Here is a 22,266-nt window from a genome sequence, read left to right as displayed (position 1 = left end):
GAATGGACTCTTCCCGAGAGCCTCCAGGAGGAACACAAGCCCCACACACCACAATTTTAACCCAGGGAGACTCATTTTCGACCTCTGACCTCTAGGACTGTAAGACTTGTGTTTTCATAGGCCACAAGTTTGCGGCCGTGTGTTGCAGGAGCTTTAGGAAACTAACAGTGTTGGAGGGGATGTCTGGAAACAGGCAGACACAGTGCACACGGGAGGGAATGCCAGTACATCTTCCTCGAAGGGAATTTGGTAATAGCAGTAATTCTACTCCAAGAATGTATCCTAAAACATACATGAACACATACAAAATGATGTATGTGCAAGGTTACCGACCACAGTTTGTGTAACAGCAAATGATTGGCAATGATCTCAACGCCCATCAATAGAGGACTGAATAAAGTATGGTACGGTCAACAGAGTACTATATGGCCATAAATAGGATGAAGAAGTCCATTATTAGGTGATATGTACTGGTAAGTTTAAAATCAAGGTATGGAAGGGCACATATAGCATACTATTGCTAGGGTCAAAGGGGGAAAGAATACAACTAACAAGTTGCATGAACAGGCCTAAACCATCACTGGGTGGACATTAACAGAGTGACAACCCTGGGTGTCTGTGAGGAGGGGAAAGAGATGGGTGAACAGTGCTGGGAGGGAGAGATTTTTACTACATGCCTGTCTTAGTTAGCTCTGGCTAGCATAACAAGTTACCACAGACTGGGGGCCTAAAACAGTGAACATTTATTTCTCACAGTTCTGGAGGCTGTGAAGCATAAAGTCAAGGAGCCAGCATGGTCGGGTTCTGGTGAGACCCACTTCCTGGTCTACAGAGGGCAGCCAACAAGCTCTGGTCCATCGCTTTTCCTCCAAGGTCACTAATCCCATCATGGGGCTCCACCTCCAGGACCTCATCTAAACCTACACCTCTCAAAAGCCCAACCTCCAAATATCATCCATCACACTGGGGGATTAGGGCTTCAAAGTATGATTTGGGGGGCGCCTGGGTGGCGCAGTCGGTTAGGCGTCCGACTTCAGCCAGGTCACGATCTCGTGGTCCGTGAGTTCGAGCCCCGCATCAGGCTCTGGGCTGATGGCTCAGAGCCTGGAGCCTGTTTCCGATTCTGTGTCTCCCTCTCTCTCTGCCCCTCCCCCGTTCATCCTCTGTCTCTCTCTGTCCCAAAAATGAATAAACGTTGAAAAAAAAAAATTAAAAAAAAAAACAAAAAACAAAAAAACAAAAAAAAACAAAGTATGATTTGGGAAGGACACACACATTTGGTCCACAACAATACCTTTTATACTGCTGAATTTTCAACTACAGTCATATATGGCCTATTTTCAAAATTTTAAAGTAGTACTTGTTGAATAAATGCCCTTTCTCAACAGAATATTCTTATTGATGACTTGGTTGCTGCTGGTTCTTAATTTATTCACTCTACTGACCTTAGTATATTAATTCAACAAACATTTACCAAGGGCCTACTATGAACAAGGTATTAAGTATACAAAAAGATGAGTAAGACCCAGGTACTGTCTGTAAGGGGTTAGAAATCCTCCAAAGGAGAGTGACAAGGAGGCACAACTATCAATCGTGTAAAGAGGAGAGCAGTTAAGTGCCATGAGAGGTACAGATAAAGCACCTGGGGCTCCAGAGAATGCCTAGGTTACTTCTGGAGAGAGGGGCCTGGAAGGGTAAGATGACTTTGGACATGGTAATAACAATGATGTGACAAAAAGGCCCAAATGGGACCCAAACTCCGAGAATATGAGGCCATCAGCAAACACCAGAGCATAGGAGGGGGTAGAAAAAAGTGGGGACAGTTGAAAGGTGAGGCCACACACAAAATGAGGGAGATAGAAGTTTGCACTGACACTGACTGAGAGGGAGGGACTGGCGAAGTTTTAGGGGCAGGGGAATGTGAGTCGTGTCCGGGGGAGAGGGAAGCGACAGACAGCACGTGCAGGGCTGGACCAGATCGGAGACAAAGAGGAAGCATGGCAACTAGTTTAAGTACCATCTCGGCAGTTGAGAAAAGAGGAGATGAAAACCTGAACCAAGTCAGACTGGCTTCGGTAGATGTTCAGGAAAAGGGAAATCTTCGAGTGGCCTGGATTTTGGAGGAGGGGAAGACAGCACAAGAAACTGGGAGCACAAATGAGTAGGTTTAAGGGAAAGAGGAGAGATTAATTTTAGACAAATGTTTAGGTGTCAGTTGAAGTTATGGAGCCGCGAAAGGGAAACATGAAGCTTTGGATGTGCAAGTCATGCCCAGACAGCAGTGCTGGAAGACATGAGGGGAAGAGAGACTGATGAGGGGATGGCATAGAGCGAGGAGGAGGGGAAGGATGGATTTTTCTAGAAAACCCACACTTAGCGCAAGGAAGCCAAGGAAGCTGAAAAGAAGCTAAAGAGGCAGAGGACCAGGCCCTTCAGATCTCAGAAGCCACACGGAGAGGTATCTGGAAGTGTGATGGTACAGATGCCCTAAGTGAGCCTTCTGCTGAGAACATCTAACGATGCTGGATAAAACAGAAACCTTTCTAAAAATGCTCCGATGAGCTGGCTGGGGAGGAATAAATACGCAGAGGCTAAAAACTAGCCACAAACAGGAACTCAGAGACCAAGAGGAAAGCACGGGCTTTTACCTCAGGGTACTCACGGAATTGGTTTCCATGGCCTCTTGGGGTCCAAGAGATAGGACATGAGGACATAAAGCCCCAGGCCCACCCAGATGCTAGGATGGGCATCAAACTGGAAATGAGCTCCTGTACAGGCTGGCCTCCCAAGTGCTACAACCTCAGGGTTAAGCACAAATAGGAACTGGCCCCCTGAGACTCCAAGGAACTTACCTGTCTAGATTATTGGTGTTAATTAAGGGAGAAAAAAATCTCTACTGCTGTCCCCCACCAGGAATTTGCAGCCACACGGCAGCAAATTTAACCAATTCGTAGCCCAAACTCATAAAAGTCGGATGGCCCAGAAGACATCAGGCAGAGAATCTAATCTGTAACCATCCCCCATTTGTGGTGCCCTAAGATGCCTGGCGGAAGGAAATGCCAAACTGCCTTCAATCCTGGCCTCAGAGGATTCCCATAAAGGTCCAAGGAATAGGAGCTCACCGGCAAAAATCACAAAACAGCCTGGGAAACTAGGCACCTCGAGCCAGCAAATCAGAAGCCAGCAGACCAGGCCGGGCTGCAGAGAGCCGTGGTGAATGAAGTCAAAGACATGATATCCTGGGAGACAGATGGATGTTCCAGATCACATACTTCTTTATACTTTACATATGTTTTACAAACATTTTCTTATAGCTACTCAGTAGTTAAAAAACAAACAAACAAACAAACAAACAAACCTCTGAAAGGAGCAGTGGCTTGAGAACTTACAGGGTCTTGAGTCGCGTTCAAAAGCACAGGTTCCCTGCAGTAGGAGGGCGAGAAGTCAGGTGAGCTGTGAAGTGAGCGGCTGCCAAGGACGTGCAGGCAGGCAGTGAACACTAGACTTCTGAATGGGGGTGGCACTGTGGGGACAGCCCAGCTGGGAGCACGGTTCCAGGAGATGGAGAGCAGGGAGAAGAGAGAGACTGACAGAGACCAAGGCCAAGTCTTGGAGGCGGCAGGAGGCACGAGGAGACCCTCAATTGGCACACATTTACTGCTTATCCAAGAAAGAAAAAAGAGTCCTGGGCACAAAGAAACTTGAGAACTAAGACATTCTTCAGTCCTAAAGCCACATCTAGGCTGAAAGACAGGTAGAGGTAGGTGTGTAGGGGTGTGCGTGCGTGCGTGCGTGTGTGTGTGTCTACACACAGTACTGCTTCTCATTTCAATTGCCTTCTGAAAATGAGCTGTGTGCTTTTATCCTGTGGTCAGCCTGGGAAGTAAGAGTCCACTAAATTTCAGTCTGAAATTTTTAAAATCTCAAAGCAATTTATAAAAATTTCCCCAATTCTGGACTGGAAAACAAAGGCCCAGGGAAAAGCACCCTTGTTTTTAATAGCCTATCCACAGGACCATTTACACCTCTCATTCAAGTCATCAGAACAGATGTGCACCCCCACAATGTGTACGTCGTCATTTTTATAAGCAAGTACAACTGGACTTGAGCCAGAGAGGACACAAGGTAGAACCGGCACAGTGCTTCAGCCAGATACCAGATTCGATGTGGCTCACCAAAGCTAGCCAAAAGGAAGAGAGTGCCAAAGACTCAGAAGCAAAGGCAGGAGTCCCAGACACCTGCAAATGCAGACAGGCCCTGTCCTAAAGGTGCAGCCATTTTTAACACTCTGTCCTCCTATGCTGCTCACCGTAGCAGGCGCCACGCCATCGGTCCCCGGAAGGCTGCTAGTATCCATGGAAAAGGCTTTGAGACCCAGCTGTTTCTCTCAAAAGCAGAGCCAGAGTCTCCTCTCCTGTGCCTATTCCTACTGCCCACAGGAAGGTCAAGTGTACGAAAACAAACGAGACACTGCCAACCTTTGAAACTACCTGGGTGCTGATGAGCTCACAGAGCAACAAGAGGCAAGAAACCGTGCAGTGTTCGAGAGCTTCATCTAGAACGGCACAGAAAAGTACAAAGCACAGGGACACACATCCGGGTGAGCTGTGCCACCTGGAAAGCAGGAGGCCTACGTGGGGTCAAAAGATGGAAAGAAAGCAACACCGGAAAACCATTTCTGAAGAGTATCACTGCCGCCCCTCATTCACATTTCAAGATGCTTTTTGGATTTGACACACTGAAATTTAACACTTTCAATTAATCCTTTATCAAAGTACAACCAGTGGTTTGTTAAGAACAGTAACCTTATCTATATGGCATCTTTGTTTTAAGGGACTTAAAGTGTCTCACATATTATCACAATTACTTTATTAATGTTCTGGGGAACAAAAGTGTGTTGGGGTAATCATCCTTCTTTGCACCTGCTGGGAAAATGGCGCACGACTGCACAGCTGACACCAAAAGGGCACTTATTGCGTGCCAGGCACTGTTGTAAACAGTTTACATTTAATCCTCATAAAAACTCTATGGGGTGGAGACTGTTATTATCCTCATTACAGATGAGAACACTGAAGCACATAAATATTACGTGGCTTCCAAAGTTGCCAAGCAGGTATGCGACTGAGCCAGATTCAGACGCGGGCCGCTGGACGGCATGGCATGTACTCGTGACCCCACACCAGAAGGGCTCTGTAAACAAGTCCTCTGTCTGCCTCTCCCTCATCAGCGGCTGCCATGAACCTGGCGACCGGGTCCCAGGCTCTACTCCTTCCAGCTCTCCACTTCCCTATGTGAGTCTACACCCCAGGATTTTTGTCAAAACTCAAGCCATTCACTGCAACAAAATTCAAGACAGTACAGCCTACAGTGGTAAAAACAGATGGAAGTGACTTTATTAATGCCTAAATTAAGTTAAAGAGCATTTTATTCTACATATTCTGCCATTACCTCAAAGACTGTTTTTCAAGCTTTCTAGATGATGATAAACAGAAAACCATACACGTTACACTCTCCCTGACCCTGTACACACACACACACCTCTGAAACAAACATTTGACCAAACCATACGTACCTGTATTAGGTACTGTGCTGTTAACATTTTCTCTTCTACTCAATTTAAAAATGCTAGTTGGAAACTAATAAATTGAGTTCATGACTCAATGGTACGTTGGGATTAACAGTTAAACACTCATCTAAAATTTATATTCTGTCTGGTTATCCCAACGGAGTAACAAATGAGCAAACAATAAAGGAAATCAATGAAAGAAGAATTTCGGCATGGAGCAAATCACCCCAATGATTACGTACTCTATTCTGTAGTGCTATCAGGCTCTGTTCATATGTACAATTTTTGTTCCTGGCTTCAAAAAGTTAAGTCAGAAGTGTGGTCACGTTTCTTATAAAAATATATCATTTACCTAGAAGTAGCATTTACAATGCAGTTTGTAAAAATATAATTTCTAGCGTTTGTCAGGCAAAACAAAAATAAAGCAAGAAAATAAACACTTTGGCTGAAGTGGAAAATGCTACAAGAACAATGTTCAAGTCTTAATGGATTGACATAATATAGAAACAATCGAATTAATGGGTTGGGGTCGACTGTGGGTGGCTAAACTGCTCAAGTTCAATTCATAGTTTAGGTAGCAACAACAGGTGTTGGCGAGGATGTGGAGAAAGGGGAACTCAGTTACACTGTTGGTGGGAATGCAAACTGGTGTAGCCACCCTGGAAAACAGTATGGAGGTTCCCTTAAAAACTTAAAAACAGGGGTGCCTGGGTGGCGCAGTCGGTTAAGCGTCCGACTTCAGCCAGGTCACAATCTCGCGGTCCGTGAGTTCGAGCCCCGCGTCGGGCTCTGGGCTGATGGCTCAGAGCCTGGAGCGTGTTTCCGATTCTGTGTCTCCCTCTCTCTCTGCCCCTCCCCCGTTCATGCTCTGTCTCTCTCTGTCCCCAAAATAAATAAACGTTGAAAAAAAAAATTAAAAAAAAAAAAAACTTAAAAACAGAACTACCCTACAACCCAGCAATTGCACTGCTAGGAAGGATAGAAAGGATATAAACATACAGATTCGAAGGGACACATGCACCCGATGTCTATAACAGCGCTATCAACAATAGCCAAAGTATGGAAAGAGCCCAAATGTCCACCGACTGATGAATGGATAAAGAAGATGTGGTGTATGTATGTATATGTACAGACACAGACACACACACACAATGGAATACTACTCAGCCACCAAAAAGAATGAAATCTTGCCATTTGCAATGATGTGGATGGAGCTAGAGTGTATTCTGCTAAGTGAAATAAGTCAGAGAAAGACAAACACCATATGATTTCACTCATGTGTGGAATTTAAGAAACAAAACAGACGAACATAGGGGAAGGAGCAAAAAAGAGAGAGGGAAACAAACCACAAGAGACTCTTAACGATAGAGTTGATAGAGGGAGGGGGGCAGGGGATGGGCATTAAGGAGGGCACTTGTTATCAGCAGCACTGGGTGTTGTATGTAAGTGATGAATGACTAAATTCTACACCTGAAACCAATATTACACTATATGTTAACTAACTAGAATTTAAATAAAAATTTGAAACAAATAAAAAAACAAAGTTTAAGTCCTAACATGAACACACTGCATGGTGAAAATACTACTGAGGAAGGAGGCAAGACAGAGCCAAAGGGGTGGTCGGAAAGCAAAAAGCCCCCTGGTACACTGTTCACCCCATGGCTGGATTTCGAATCTAGGTCTCCTGGCCTCCATACACCATTTCATGGATACAACAGCAAGATTACTTGTGGCCTCAAATGCTTACAATAAAAAAAAATTCACTGAGATAATCTGCAGCTGATTTACCGTTTCAACAATGTTAACAAAGTGATATTTTTCAAGCAGGGCCCTTTGTATTGTTTAATGCAATCAGGCTTAGATTAGGGCTTCCAGGAAATCCCTTTCTGGCACACTCTCACATTCCCCACTGTGGCAGTGTGCAAACTTTTCTTTCCCTCCTGTCTCAGAGGAATTTGTCCCTTCTCCTTTCCCAAACTGCCCCACCAACTGGGCTTCACCCCGTCCCCCTCAGCCTTCCCCAGGGATCCTGCTCCAGAAAGATCCCTTCTCTCTCTTGCCTTGAAAAGAGGCAAGGCTCCTCTCCCCTGCACCCAAATATATTCATTCACCTTTCTCAGGTTCTAAGTGAAACACTTCTTCCCTCAACCCAGCTGATACCCCTTTGTTTTTTAAACACCACCAACTCTTTCTTTAGATCCCTACCAACTGGCTTCTGTCTCCTTGCTCGGGCCACTTTTCCAGATTCAAAAAAGTTGGGGGATATGGAACAGTTCCGTATCGGGGCCACACACGTGTGTCCTATCTCTTGTGTCACATCTGTGAATAGTACGAGGTAGCAACCACTCCTCATTTGCGCCCTCTGCTCCCTGACGCCACCCAACACAGTGCCCTGAAATGAAGTCATGAGGCGGCTGTACATGTCAACTTGCAGAGGAGGAATGGATATTCCAAAAGCCATGCTAATAGCTGATCAGTTTTTAGCTGTATCTTGTCTTGTATTGATTTGATGACTAGTTTAACTTTTTTTTTTAAAGCTGACTTTTAGTGGTTAAAACTTAGAGAATGTAATTTCCTAAAACTCTGTATAAGCAATCAGGCTCACATTTTTTCTCAAGTTTGTCACTTTACTGACTTCCCAAAGAAGACGTAGTGATTTCTAGCACAGGTACAAGAGCTACGGTGAAGTACCACAGACCTGAGGAATCAACCCCTCTGGGGATTGCTCCAGTGGCAGCAACTTGCGATCCTAGGCGCCTGAGCTCCATCCACAACGTCCAGAAATGCATCCCGTTCATTTCCATAAAATGGATTTTTCCTTCACTTTCTACTAGCCCTGAATTCAATAAAAAAGCCATCATTATACAACTCCCATGCAGAAGTCATTATGCTGAGGTGAGAAAAATAAAGGTTGGTCCCCGCCTTGATAAGCCCATAGTAGAGCAGGAGGTAGGCAATTACTACATAATTATTACGTAAGGCAGACTGAGGTAAGTGCTTTAATGGAGGGACCTGCAAAGTCTAACAAGTGAGAGGCCAGACCAACCCTACAGGGGGCGGTGAGGGATGCACACAGTATGTAAAAGGACTTAGGGCTGAGCGAGGTGGTGGAGGATGGGCTTTAAAGAGACAGGAAGCCTGCTGGTAAAGGGGACAGAAAAACCAAAGACTCCACGCTGCGAAAGCTCCACGTATACCAGAGGAGCACACGGCGGAGCGCAGGGTATAAGCCACGGGAAGTCACTGAGCATTTTGTGTGTGCGTGTGTGTGGAGAGTGGGACGCACTGACATGATTGTAGTTCCACTAAAAACAAGTGGCAGCACCGTGAAGAGTAAATTGGAAGGAGAGAAAGTGAAAGAACAGAAGCCAGTTAGGAAGCATGGCTTAAAAGAGGAAGCACAAGCAGAAATGGGAAGAAATATGTGAGAGTTACTAGTAAGTAGAACCTCTAAGATTTGGAATGGATGTAGCTATGGGTGGCAAGGCAGCAAGGGAATAAGACAGCTGACTACAAACTCTCGAACTTGAGCAAGTGAGGATCCTCCCAAGTGAGGATCCTCCCGATTGAGGGACATGTAGGCTGAAGAACAGGCCTGGTGAGCTGCAAAAAGGTCAGGAGAGACAACAAGCTTGTGATTCTCATGGACTTCCACAGGAAGATGTTTGAGAATTAGGCTTGTTAGATTCACTGGAGGCCAGCGTCAGGGCTAGATTTTGAAATCACCAATACAGCAGTGGCAGCCTACACTATGGGACGAAACAAAACCATCAAGGCAAAGTGCGTAACAGGAGAAGGTGTCTGAGAGCAGACCAGCACCGAGATGGTCCACCAAGGAAAAGAGAGAGGCAGTGGAGACTGGGAAGGGCAGTCAAGTTGGCAGAATAGCACAGAAACCAGGACTTGCTAGAACGGGTGCTCAAAACTGGTGAATTCTGAGGGAAGATCAAACAGAATAAAGACTGAAGTGAGCCACTAGATTTGGCCAGTAAGAGCTTGAGTTCCAAAAAGGTACCTGCAATAAAGGTAGATACTGGGGGCGCCTGGGTGGCTCAGTCGGCCGAGCGCCCGACTTCGGCTCAGGTCATGATCTCACGGTCTGTGAGTTCGAGCCCCGCGTCGGGCTCTGTGCTGACAGCTCAGAGCCTGGAGCCTGCTTTGGATTCTGTGTCTCCCTCTCTCTCTCTGCCCCTCCCCCACTCATGCTCTCGCTCTCTCTCTCTCTCTCTCTCTGTGTCAAAAATAAATAAACATTAAAAAAAATTTTTTTTAAAGGTAGATACTGAAATGGGCTGGAGGAATGAATAAACTGGAGAGGAGAACAGACTATTCTTTCCAGAACTTTGGATGGAGGAGAGAGATGGGACAGTAGTTTAGGAGAAAGTTGGTGTAAGAACTGACTTTTTAGGAGAGTAAACCCTAAAAGAGACAAAAGATGCCAGAGAGATGGACTTATAGGAGCAAATTTCTGATTATTTCGGGCCAGATATGCAAAGCCTAAGACAGAACACACCCCCTAACTGCATTTTCGTGGATTAGACTTACATTCACACGTTCATATTCCAAAGATGTGTTCCCATAAAACTCTATTAGTCCTAATAGTTAAGGAAATTGTTTAGTTCTTAAATAGGTTTTCAAACCCACATTTAATCAAAAACTGAGAAAAGGCTGAAAACGTGTTCAACTCTGTATCATTACATTTGTTTAAAGCATTACATGTGAATCTGTAATCAACACATGACTCATGAGTTCTTCATATCTTTCTAGACCTCCAGTCTTTGTATAATTGTCCCTTCCATCAACCATGAATTTCCTTCGGCCAAAACAACTGTCGATGAAATCTGGGAAGAGAGGAACCTTGTCTCACTAGAAAAACAAACAAACAAACAAACCTCAGGCCTCTATTGCCAAAAAGCCCTAAAAGACGGCCTTAGGGAGAAGGGCTACATTACAAATGATCTCCTTCAGGGGCACCTGGGTGGCTCAGTCAGTTGAACGTCCAACTCCAGCTCAGGTCATAATCTCACGATTCGTGGGTTCGGGCCCCACGTCGGGCTCTGTGCTGATGGCTCGGAGCTTGGATGGAGCCTGCTTCAGATTCTGTCTCTCTCTCTCTCTCTCTCTCTCTCTATCTCTCTGCCCCTTCCCTGCTCATGCTGTTTCTCTCTCTCTGTCTCTCAAAAATAAACAATTATTAAAAAGAAAACAAAAATCAAATGATCTCCTTGATCCCCTTGTCTACGCAGTGGCATACTCATCCTAGACTCAAAGCAAAGGCGCTTATTTATATTTATATTTATATTTATATTTATATTTATATTTATATTTATAAGAATTACTTCCTTGCCATCCCCGTAGCAGGTGTTTGCCTCCAAGTTTGCTTAGACTAGAGCAGGGCAGGAGAGGGGAGAAGAGGTGCAAGCCAGGCACAATGGAGAAAGGAAGGTGCCGACGGTCTGCCTCGCTACCTCATGCCTTTTAAAGAGGGTGAGCCAAGGCGGGGGGGCGCCCTGGGTGGGGGGAGAGCACAGGCTGCCCAGGGTGATGCTCAGTCACCTGGGGTGAGCCATCCCACATGGACTAGCGGAGGAGAGGCCTGCCCCCTCCCCACCCCCGGAACAATTCAATCATCTTTAATAAACGTCCTGGCATATGTATCACGCCGGGAAGTACAGCACAGAGCGTAAGATGAAAGAGTAGACTCCCAACGGCCCCCCAGTGCTGGGGAGAACCCTGGAATTTACCAGACTGTGTGCCAGGGGAAAGGCGTATCTCGTGAGAATGTCAAACATATCCCTTCTGCTGTGGCCTTCCTGTTTCAGCGCAAACCTCAGGTTCCTCATGTCCTAGGGGGCAGACAGATTCGACAGTTCAGTCTTCAAATAAAGTGACATTCCTTAGCAAAAAATCTATTCAACTAAAGGAGTGGAAGATTCACTTACCTGAAAGGACAATTAATCGAGATTACTAAGAAAATCACTTTGCTTTGTGTGGTATTTTGAAATATCCAGTTTAAGAACACCTCAAAACACTCCCCATCGTAGTCACGAATGTAAAAACAAAGCAACTAGTGCTAAAAAGAAGACAGAGCTACAATCATTTTGTAACGAGAAATATCACACCCTGCCTTGCACACCCTCTACGGTGTCTATCTGCTCCAACTGGCTGCTGCGGTATTTTCATCATAAAAGAGTGTTTTATTCATAGAACTTTTCAAATGTGTACCTGCTATCACATGTAATCTCAAAATTGTCAAACATGTCAGGAAAACACGGAAGCTCTCTCCCTCTGCTTCCTGCTACTTTCAAGTCTAACAGTTCAGGAAATGCTTGGCACAGTAAGCGCTCATGCAAAGCAATGGGACGTATTCTTCCTATCGAGTTGACTTGCACAGAGTTCCAGATAAACCACAGTGAAGGACCCCTATGCTTCCAGGAACTAAAAATCAATGCTCAAACCTGGATTGTAAAAACAGCTTCTAATATGTAGCTCTTTGATAAGAAAACCTTCTTTTAAACCAAACCCAAACCAAAAGTGCTCCCTTATATATCAAGTTGTTTTTATAGAACATTCTGTCTTCTCTTTGAAGTGAGGGGTTTTAGGCTGTCTCTTAAGTTGATCATGGTGCTGTGGCCAAGTGATGGCTGAGCACTAAAACCGGCACATTCTGCACTGTGCTTTCAGCTACAAAAAAAACGAGCCCTGTGCTGGACCCTGGGGTACTTCGTCTTGGACATCACCATCTTTATATTTGTTTCAAAGTGCTTTTTCATTTATTATCTCAGGAGCACATTTAAAGCTTCGTAAGTCTTTGGCATGAAGGACTAGCAAGCTCCTTGCCATATAAAAGACATCCCAGAATGCCACTGGCAGCAGAGGCGGTATAAAGAACTGGACCCTAAGACCTCTGATGAGTGACCCAAGATTGCTCACTCTGTACACAGATGGCATCTGCCGGGCCTTGCCAGCTACAGGATTCTGTGCTTTTGTTTTTAAAAGCACATAACTGAATAAAATCCAAAAACCGATTCACAACATATTCCAAGAAAACTGGGTTATTAGTTGCTGGCTCGTGATGCGAAGAAGTAGTCAAATAAAAGGGAATAATCATCTCACTGGGATGACATGGTTTGAAAGGGTCTGCAACCGAGCCATGAGCACAGCCCTGGATCGCCAAGGATCCACGAGGCTGAAAGACCCGCACAGAACTTCCCTCCTAACAGCCCGGGGTCAGATGATAACGCCAGAATCTCACTGCTCTTCACTACTTGGCCAGAAATTAGACCATTTCTGGATAACCATTTATTTTGATCTATCAGTGATTCAAACAACTACTTGCACTGTGCCAAAGCACAAGTGATTCAAGCAACTTCTTGTTGCCATCTGATTCAGATGTAATTAAAGGACAGAAAGAATTACTACCTCATCTTGCCAACAAGAAAATTGAAACGGAAAAGGCAAATGACTCACAGGCAGCAGCTCACCAAATCTGCAAGAGAAATATGAGCCGATCCTAAGTGGTAAGTTCCACCTGGTCTCCTGAGAGCCTGACTTGTCAGGGAAGAGGCACCTGACAAAGAACCTTGTGGCAGAAGAACTGGACGGTCAGACCCTCGGCCTGTTTGACAAGTGGGTCCTGTGATGATCCACCAAGCCTCGCTGTAGTAAGTGAGTCCAAGTGAACATCCCCCCATTGCACCAACACCGAGGGGCTGATTTACGGACACATCATTTCTATAACGCATTTCTATAGAAACAACACCCATCACTGCTGACCTCGAAATACCAGGCTGTCTTTAAAGCGAGTAAACGGGGGTGTGGCATGGAAGAAGAGAGGAGGTTCTGTGATGGTAAGATTTGGCTTGCTCTTTTTTTTTTTTTTTTTTTTTCCTTAAGGCTCCAAGGTGTCAACAGGGGCTCCTGTGGCACCTGGCTAAAAATTCGCATATTCAGAGCTACGTTCTCCTCTGCTGCTAGATGACACCCACTGGGACTTGCATCCCCAGGGTGAAAGACGCTACTGGCAAGCCAAAATCCCCACGTGCAGAGCCGATAGGACCAAATTTGGGGGGCTCAGAACTACCCGTGTCAGTAGAGTAACAGCTGCACGATGCTTCTTGATGCCAGCTGGAGCTGACCTCCGAGAGACAGAAGCATCCGCCTTGGACCCAGCAGGGTCCCTTTCTATCACCTTCAGGTCTGTTCTATGAACATGGGATTGGACTCTTGAGATATCGCCATTCCCAGGGAGAGAACGGAATTAAGAGGCTGAGCCACAAGTGTTCTAGGCCATCATCTTTGGGCTGAATGCTAATACTGAGAAACATGTGTGTAACATTTGCAAGTCATGCTTGGTGGAGTTGTTCCTAAGCTCTGTGTTTTTATAATAAGCAGTCAAAGGGGGAAATGTGCTCTGTCTTATTAATTTTGGGGGGACTAACGTTTAAATACAAAATTCTTCCTACTGATAAGGCAACAAATAGGACTTTTAAAAAAATTCTATCAGAATGAAAGTCACTTTCAAAACTGTCGATAGAGCAACCCCATTTTCTCTTGAGTACTGTAATAGGAAACTCTATACTCCCATGGATCCTTTTATGCAAAATGCAAAAACCTTCCTTAAAAGTAAATCCTTGTATTTCTAGGCCCCAAAGTGAAGACAGTAGCTGGGATCATAAATAAGGAACTTAAGGTAGCTTGGATTAAAACAAAAACCAAAAACCACTTGCAACTACTTGGATGGAACTGGAGGGTATTATGCTAAGCAAAATTAGTCAGAGAAAGACAAATATCATATGACATCACTCATATGAGGACTTTAAGAGACAAAACAGATGAACATAAGGGAAGGGAAGCAAAAATAATATAAAAACAGGGAGGGGAACAACACAGAAGAGACTCTTAAATATGGAGAACAGAGGGTTACTGGAGGGGTTGTGGGAGGGGGGATGGGCTAAATGGGTAAGGGGAATTAAGGAATCTACTCCTGAAATCATTGTTGCACTATATGCTAATTTGGATGTAAATTTAAAAACATTAAATTAAACTTAAAGAAAAACACCAAAAAAAACCCCCAAAAAACAAAAACAAAAAAAAAGCCAAGGTGGGGAGTGACGGAGAATTTCAGTTCAGGTCTAATGGTGACACAATCCTTTGCTTCGTGATGGAGTGTACTAGTCTTCATCTTTTATAAACTCGAGGTAATAAAACAAATGTACCACATTCATAATCAAAACAAAATCATAGGAGATTAGTTTTAAGAAATCAAAGTGCCTGAGCAAAGGCCACACCTTCCAGATCTAGCTGTGAGAACCACTGGGACAGATGACCTCCAAACCCCTTCTAGCTCTTTCTGGGATTGGCCATTATTCTCTTCTATTCTGTTATTATTCTATTTTATTACTCGATTCAGATTGTAGTCTTCTGATCCTTAATCCCTGGAAAGGAAGTTTTCTTTCCAGAAGGTTTATCCTGTTGTTTGCAAAATGACCATCTCGTTGTATTTGGATCCCAACCTTGCCATTTGTTGGGTGATCTTAGCTCAGTTACTTAACTCTTCTTATGCTCAGGCTTCACAACTATAAAGTGGAGACACCATTGTCCATCTCCGAGCATTGCCCTGAGGACTGAACGGAAAGCACCTAGCACGTGTGTGGACTAACACAGAGGCTCACTGAAGCGTTACTATTACTGCTGAGTGAATTTTGTTACCATTAAATCCCTGCCACCCACCACGCCAAAGCAACATGGTAGACCACTGTTAGAGAGGTTGTTAGAGGCGCAGCCTGTTCACAGAGGGTAGAATCTCTTGCATTTCTCTTTCCTTTCAGGGTGTGAAGATGTCCAGCTGGCAACACATCACGTAAAGGGACACCAGGAGCAGACTCGGGCAAAGACTAGAGAGTGTGAAAATTCTATCTATGAAGTTTTCTTCCTATTCAGTCAAGCTGACAGAAGGACAGGTGTTAGTCCTCACACATGCTGACAACAGCAGGACTCTTTCATAGGAACTATTTCCCCAGGCGGTTTTGGAAGCTTGATCCTGAGGAGAACCATTCTTTCTAGGGCCTTAGAGGAACAAGGGTCTTTGATTATTTTTTTCTAAGCCCCCATTGACCTTTACTTATCATTCAACAGTAATGTGTCTTTTTTTCACACAAGAAAGTACTGAATCTCTTACTTTACAAGTAATATCTAGACCATAGGAATTTTCTCCTCTACTTGTCGCGCCTCCCATTTTTTCAATTCTGGAGATCACACCCAGAGGAACATCAAGTATTAGAGCAGAATCCTGTAATGGACAAAAACGCAAAAGTCAGTATCTCTGTCAGTATCATTAAAACATCAAAAACGTCTGTTAAAAAAAGAACATATGCTTTAGGGCATTTTACCTTGGCCCTTTTACCACTTTTTATAAACAAAAATAGGATACAGATCACATGTGAAAGAGCGAGCATTACAATAGCCAGTTATGCAATCGAAATGCATCCCCAAACATGTGCCATTCTGCATCGCCTATAGAATAAAGACTAAACTCCCAGGCACACAATTTCAAGGGCCCCATGGTGTCACATCCACCTGGTCTCTGCAGGCCTTTCTCCCACACCGTTCTGCACTCTGGCGAAGTGAATACCTTCAGCAGTCCTCAAACACGGCACAGTGTCCTCTTTGCCCCGGATCTTCTATCCTTCCCAACTACCAGATGTCTTCTCCCCGTGGCTCAAGCCCTGGCTCAGCAAACATCACCTCTAACAAAGCATTGCTTCCTAATTAGAGTTGACCACTCCTTCCTCTGAAGTTCTAGAACACTTGATTCAGATTGCTGCTACGTCACTTGCTTCACTCTGTCTGCCGAAATTCATAGGTCTATATTCCCCACGCTAGAAACCAGACATCTGGAAGGAGCGCCTAGCTTAGGCAGGGGCGCACTTCACGAAGTAGAAGGGCCTGAGTGCATAGCCGTGCCTCTCCATCATTCCTTCCCCACCGCTGGGTGCGAGGGGTCCATACAACTGCTGGCAAGACAGAACCACATTAGTGAAGTCACACCACAAGCATCACGAGACGACGGCAGCCGCCATGCACGGAGAAACCCGCCTGTGCCAGGTGTACAGGGGCATCGTGCACACCATCTTTCTGATTTTGTCCTCACAACCATTCCAGATGCTGGCGTACTACTCCCGGTTCCTGACATGGCAATCAAAGCTTTCAAAAGCTTCTGTGGCTTGCTTAGGAAATACGGGGAAGGGCTGACATTTGAGCCAAGCTCTGGGAACACGCATCAAAAGAGCCAAATGCTCCTGCCTTCTGACTCTTAAGCATTCTTAAGAGCTTGGCTCCAGCTATCGCACGACAGGAAGAACACTGTATACGTGAAGATGCTCAATGGAGCCGGAGGTGGACATCGGGGTGGAGAAAATTACCACTCGTCAATGTGATGGACTAAGCATGCAGCTACTAAAATAATTACAGTAGGTGGAAAAATAAGCTTACGTGGGAAGCAGCAGCATACAAACTACACGGGCTACAGTAACGTAAAAACAACATGGACAAAGGGAGACCTACACAGGTTTTTTAAATCCAATACTTCCTTTATTGCGGTGATTACTTTGATAATAAAGAAAATGTTTTAAAGGTGCTCACTGAATTTTCGTTCTTTAGAAGATATCCTTTTGGGGGATACAAGGAAAGCTGAAGTTTTACTTCCAATCCTTCTCCTTTATATAATAGAAAAACTAAGAATTTCTTTATAAAATATGAATACAGCTTATAGGTGTTCTAAAAATTCAAAAAGTCTAAGAATGTGGTACATCCATGCCATGGAATACAACCCAGCTACAAAAAAGGATGAACTATGGACACACACACCAACCTGGAAGGCTCTTCGGAGCATCATGCTTGAGTGGATGAGGCCAATGTCCAAAGGTCACACACTATAGGAGTCGACTTAGGACATTCTTGAAGTGACCAAATTGTAGAGATGGAGAACAGAGGAGTGGTTGTCAGGGGTCGAGGGGAAGTAGGGTGTGGCTATACAGGGGCAGCATGAGGAAGTTCTTTCACACTGGCAAAATGGCTGCTTTTCTTGATTGCTAGTGCGTGGTTACATGATACATGGGATCAAATGTCATAGGATTGTATGCAGAAACATGAAAACATGAGTGCATGAAACACGGGTGAAATTCAAGTAGTCAGGGTCTCAGTCGACTGTATTGTGCCATAAATTTCCTGGTTGTGATCAAGCAGCATAGTTATTGGAGGGGCTATAGGTATTGTACTAGTTTTCCAAGTTCTTGAGCGTTCATAATTATTTCAAAATAAAAAGGTAAAGGAAATGTAAGAGCACAGTTATCACAGTGTAGAGAAAAGAGCACAAGCTCTTATGTTGCACAAAATTGGTTCAAAGTAGAGCTTTGGCATTTATTAGCTGAATGGCTTTGGCAAGTGATGGTACCTCTTGGCCACATTTTCCTGTCAAGTAGGGATGATTAAAGATCACGGACTTAAGCACCTGGCATGGTGCCTGTCATTTGGTAGCTACAAAACAAAGGAAGTTATTATTACGATCACGAAGACTATTTTAGCATTTGGAAGATATAACTGTGCTCTACAAATGTGGATCAGTACGCCCTTGCAAACAGCTAGAGGTCTCTTTGTACCCATAAGGACGCAGGTTATAGTTGTTGCCGTGGGGAAAGACACCTCGCTACATGACTCAAACCCAAGTGCCTAGAGAAAAGGAGACAGTACTCAGTAACTGTACATTTGTAGCTGCATATTATAACATATTTACCTCTCCATACAATCTAGTTATTGAAAACTATCAGGGGTGCCGAAGCACCTCTGTTGGTTAAGCGTCCGACTTCGGCTCAGGTCATGATCTCGTGGTTTGTGAGTTCGAGGCCCATCAGGCTCTGTGCTGACAGCTCAGAGCCTGCAGCCTGCTTCGGATTCTCTGTCTTCCCTCTCTCTCTCTGCCCCTCCCCGGCTCACACTCTGTCTCCCTCTGTCTCTCTCTCTCAAAAATAAATAAAAAATATTTAAAAAATTAAGAATAACATAAAATAGAAGCACACGATCAGGCAGTCTGTTTAGACTGAGATTTAGGAGTGTCCAACTATATGCTTAAATACCAAACTTACAGTTAGATCTAAAAATACACAGATGAGATACTAAATAAAAGTCTCATACTCTAACATCAACAAGGAAGCAAGAATGCAACCAAAAAAGTAAAAAAAAATTAAAGTGAGAGGAGACCTCACTGTCCTTTGTCCTTGTATGGAGGAAACTCTATAGCTCTGACTATTCTGACCCAACAGAAAAAAGGACACTGAGGAGAACCAGCCAGTTCCTGACCAAAGACACCCATAGTTTAATGAGGCTACTTGCCATGTTCTCCCCGAGAGACAGGTTCAAGATCAGATAACCCAGCAGGCCAAACTGGAAGATCCAGGAATAGGAAAATTAGCTTAACTCTGTAGAAACCTGAGTTGTTACTATCTAAATATCATTAAATATTTAAGAATTCTCAAAGGCCCGTTCTAACTCAAAATTCTATACATTTAAGGATCTAAAATAGTGGGGAAGTAAACAGAACACGAACTCTGCAGAGACGCAAGCATTTACTGTCTCTCTCAAGTGTGTACAGAGTAACAGAAGCCACACTGGATGCCAGGAGCCACGGAGACAATATGCAAGCACCACCCTCACGGAGCCCAGGGCACAGACTGGGAGAGAACACACAGGTACCCAAATAGCCATGCCACCAGGCCGCAAGTACAAGAGCCACAAAAACCAAAGCAAACCACCCACATCCAGACAAATGGGCTGAGAGATCAGAGGAGAGCAAAACAATTTCCTATCGGTTGGGTCTCCTGAAGGTTCTGGGGCAATGGTGATGTGAAAAATGATCCTTACAGGATGGAATGATAGCAGCTGGGAGATCTGCCTTCCAAACATAGGTAACAGTGACATCAGCTACACATGTGGGAAAGTATGGGGATTTTGCAGGGGGAAAAAAAAAGCAAGCGGGTCAGGTTTACAAAAGGATGGCAGGGGAATTCCCTGGGGAGCACCCCAGGGTTTGGATTGGGGTGAATGGGATCCATGGAATGTGTTTTGAGAAGAGGAGACAATGAGCCACTGGAGAAGCATCAACAATGACTCAGATTTAGGCCCAGACGAGAGATGTGGTCCCACAAAGAGACGTAAAGAACACAAAAAGGGGTTCTAGAGAAAGATTAACATGGTCACTTTGAGATACACTGGGCTGGAGGTTATGGTAAATTAATCAAGTATAGATAACCAGGAGGCAGCTGGAAATACAGAACTGGGAGAGATTCCAAAGGCCCCTTGAACTCAGAACGTCCAGAACTAATCATGTGATGTTTCTCTCTCCCAATTACGTCTTCCCATCTCAGTGGCTGGTGCTCCATCCACGCAGTTACAAAAGCTGGAAACCTAGGAGTCATCCTTGACATCCCCTTCTGTTATCCCTCATCCGGTCTCCCACGTTTATCTCTTAAATCAATCTTGAGTCCGTCAACCCCTCTCCACTTCTAGCAGCAACTTCTCTGGGCCACTGGAATAGGCACAGCAGCCTCTTTGCATGGACCGTTGCTCCCCTTAGAGTCTGCCCTCCATACAGCTGATCGCTTACAAAAGTCAGTCTGAGGCTGTATCATTCCTTTGCTTAAAGCGCTTCCAAAACTTCTCACTGCTCAACTCCAAACACCTCCATCCTTAACGGGATCTACCAGGTCTCGGCCATCTGGCCCCCAACCCCTCTCCCTCCCGTTCACTCTTTGCCGTTCTTCCCACCACCAACCCAGCCACCCGCTCGCTCATCGGTCCGTGTTCCCTTTGCTCTCAGGGCCTCTCACGGGCTGTTCTCTCTGCCCATCGTCTCCCACCCAGTCTCTGCCGAACATCTAGGGAATTCCTATTCATTGTTTTCTTTCCTTTCTTTTCTTTTCACATTCATTCTTCAGATCAGGGGTGAAACATCATTTTCTCAGGACAATTTCCCAGGCTTCTCAAACAACTGCACGCCTGTGCTACTCACAAGCAACACAACAACTTGTTGTCATATACCTGGTATGAGTATCTGATTAATGCCTGGCAGTCCCATCAAAACTAAAGCTTCATGAGGGAGAGACTGTGTCTGCTGTGCACACCACTGGATCCTAGCATCTGGCACAGTGCTCGACACACAGAGGCCTCTCGAATGGTCAACAAATAAGGAATGAAAGATTAGGACCAGAGCTATAGAACTGGAGAGCAACTGACAGCTGAGAAAGAAGCAAACTCTGGGGACAATATATATTTAGGAAATAAGAAGGAAAAAACGGGTGGCAATAAAAGCAAAATGGCAGAAGTGGGGGAAGACCCAAGAAATATGGAGAAAATTACAGAGGAAAGAAAGAGTAGTCAACAATATCTGTCACTGCACAGAAGTTAAAGAGTTGAGAGCTTAGGGTGCCTGGGTGGCTCAGTCCGTTAAATGTCTGACTCTTGATTTTGGCTCGGGTCATGATCTCACAGTTTGTGAGATTGAGCCCCACATAGGGCTCTGTGCTGACAGTGCAGAGCCTGCTTGGGATTCTCTCTCTCCCTCTCTCTCTCTCTGCCTCTCCCCTATGCTCTCTCTTGCTGTCTGCCTCTCTCTCTCTCTCTCTCTCTCTCTCCCCACCAAAATAAATACACTTTTAAAAGGAGCTGAGAACTCAACCAAGCCCACTTGGAATTGAGCACTGAAAGAGAACTTTCAATAGGGAACAGAAGTCAGACCACAAAACACGAAGGAGTTAACAGTCTGGAGGTAGAAGCAGGGAGTGTGGACTAATTTTTAAAGAAGTCCCCTAAAGAAGGGGAAGAAAGAGGATGGTAGTGTTGGGGCAGGGGGGTAGCAGGGATCCAAGACATAGAGACGTGAGCAGGTCTGTGGGGCCGGGTGGGGCAAAGGAGCCAACAGACACCACAACTGGAAGACAGAGAATGACTGAGGGGGCACTAAACTCCAGAGGAAGTAAAAGAGCAAAGGAAAAAAGGCTCAAGTAGAGGAATTTTGTTTTCAAAAACGCAACTAGTCCCTTCTTCTCAGATGAGAGGAGGAAAGGATGGGTGAAAACAGACAGATATCAGTGGGTAGTGGCGGGGGGGGGGCAGGTAAGCAGCTCAAGGAGGAGGGCTTTTACCTGTTCAGCAGAACAAGAGAGGCAGTCCGCTAAAGAACATGGAGGGTTTGTCAGTGACACAGTGGGGGACGGAAAAAGTCAACCTGAAATCCAAAGAACTGCCCAGGCGGAAGGAGACCCTGAGGTCTGAAAGCCTGTACTTGTAAAGGGACTAATGAATTAAATCTACTATGGGACTTGCACAGCAGGGTTCAGTAGCCCATAGACTCTCAAGTTTGGGAACTGGAAAAGTGGGAATGATATGGCAACAAGGGGCAAGGAAACCGAAGGTGGCAGCAGGCATTGTTTTAACCGAAGACAGCATTCATTTTGCAGCAGCAGTGTAAGAGGATTCAAGACTGAAGTTTAGCAGAATACCTACAGCGCAGGTCCCACATTCCCGCTGAATTTCCTACTTATAGACACAAGAGAATATTTTATTACAGTCTTTTTTGCATTATTTCAGCTCCCTTAAAACAAAAACAGGTGCTAAATCTATTAGCCTGAGGAACTCAAGAAAGAAGA

General features: G+C 44.9%; 1 protein-coding gene across 3 annotated transcripts in view; it reads right to left on the bottom strand.

Moving 5' to 3' along the window:
• The window catches only part of MTM1 (myotubularin 1), a 98,090-nt gene that overhangs the window by 40,774 nt on the left and 35,050 nt on the right, over positions 1–22,266 (bottom strand). For all 3 annotated transcript variants that reach the window (XM_045473047.1, XM_045473049.1, XM_045473048.1), the window contains 2 exons: positions 15,747–15,857; positions 11,311–11,412 (listed from right to left, as the gene is read on the bottom strand). In XM_045473047.1, coding sequence (XP_045329003.1) covers positions 11,311–11,412; positions 15,747–15,857 — 213 coding nt within the window. The remainder of the gene's footprint in view (positions 1–11,310; positions 11,413–15,746; positions 15,858–22,266) is intronic.

This window comes from Leopardus geoffroyi, chromosome X, assembly GCF_018350155.1.
Source record: "Leopardus geoffroyi isolate Oge1 chromosome X, O.geoffroyi_Oge1_pat1.0, whole genome shotgun sequence".
In the NCBI taxonomy this organism is placed as follows: domain Eukaryota; kingdom Metazoa; phylum Chordata; class Mammalia; order Carnivora; family Felidae; genus Leopardus; species Leopardus geoffroyi.
Note: the sequence above shows the minus strand (reverse complement) of the source record. Positions and strands in the feature narration are given on the sequence as shown.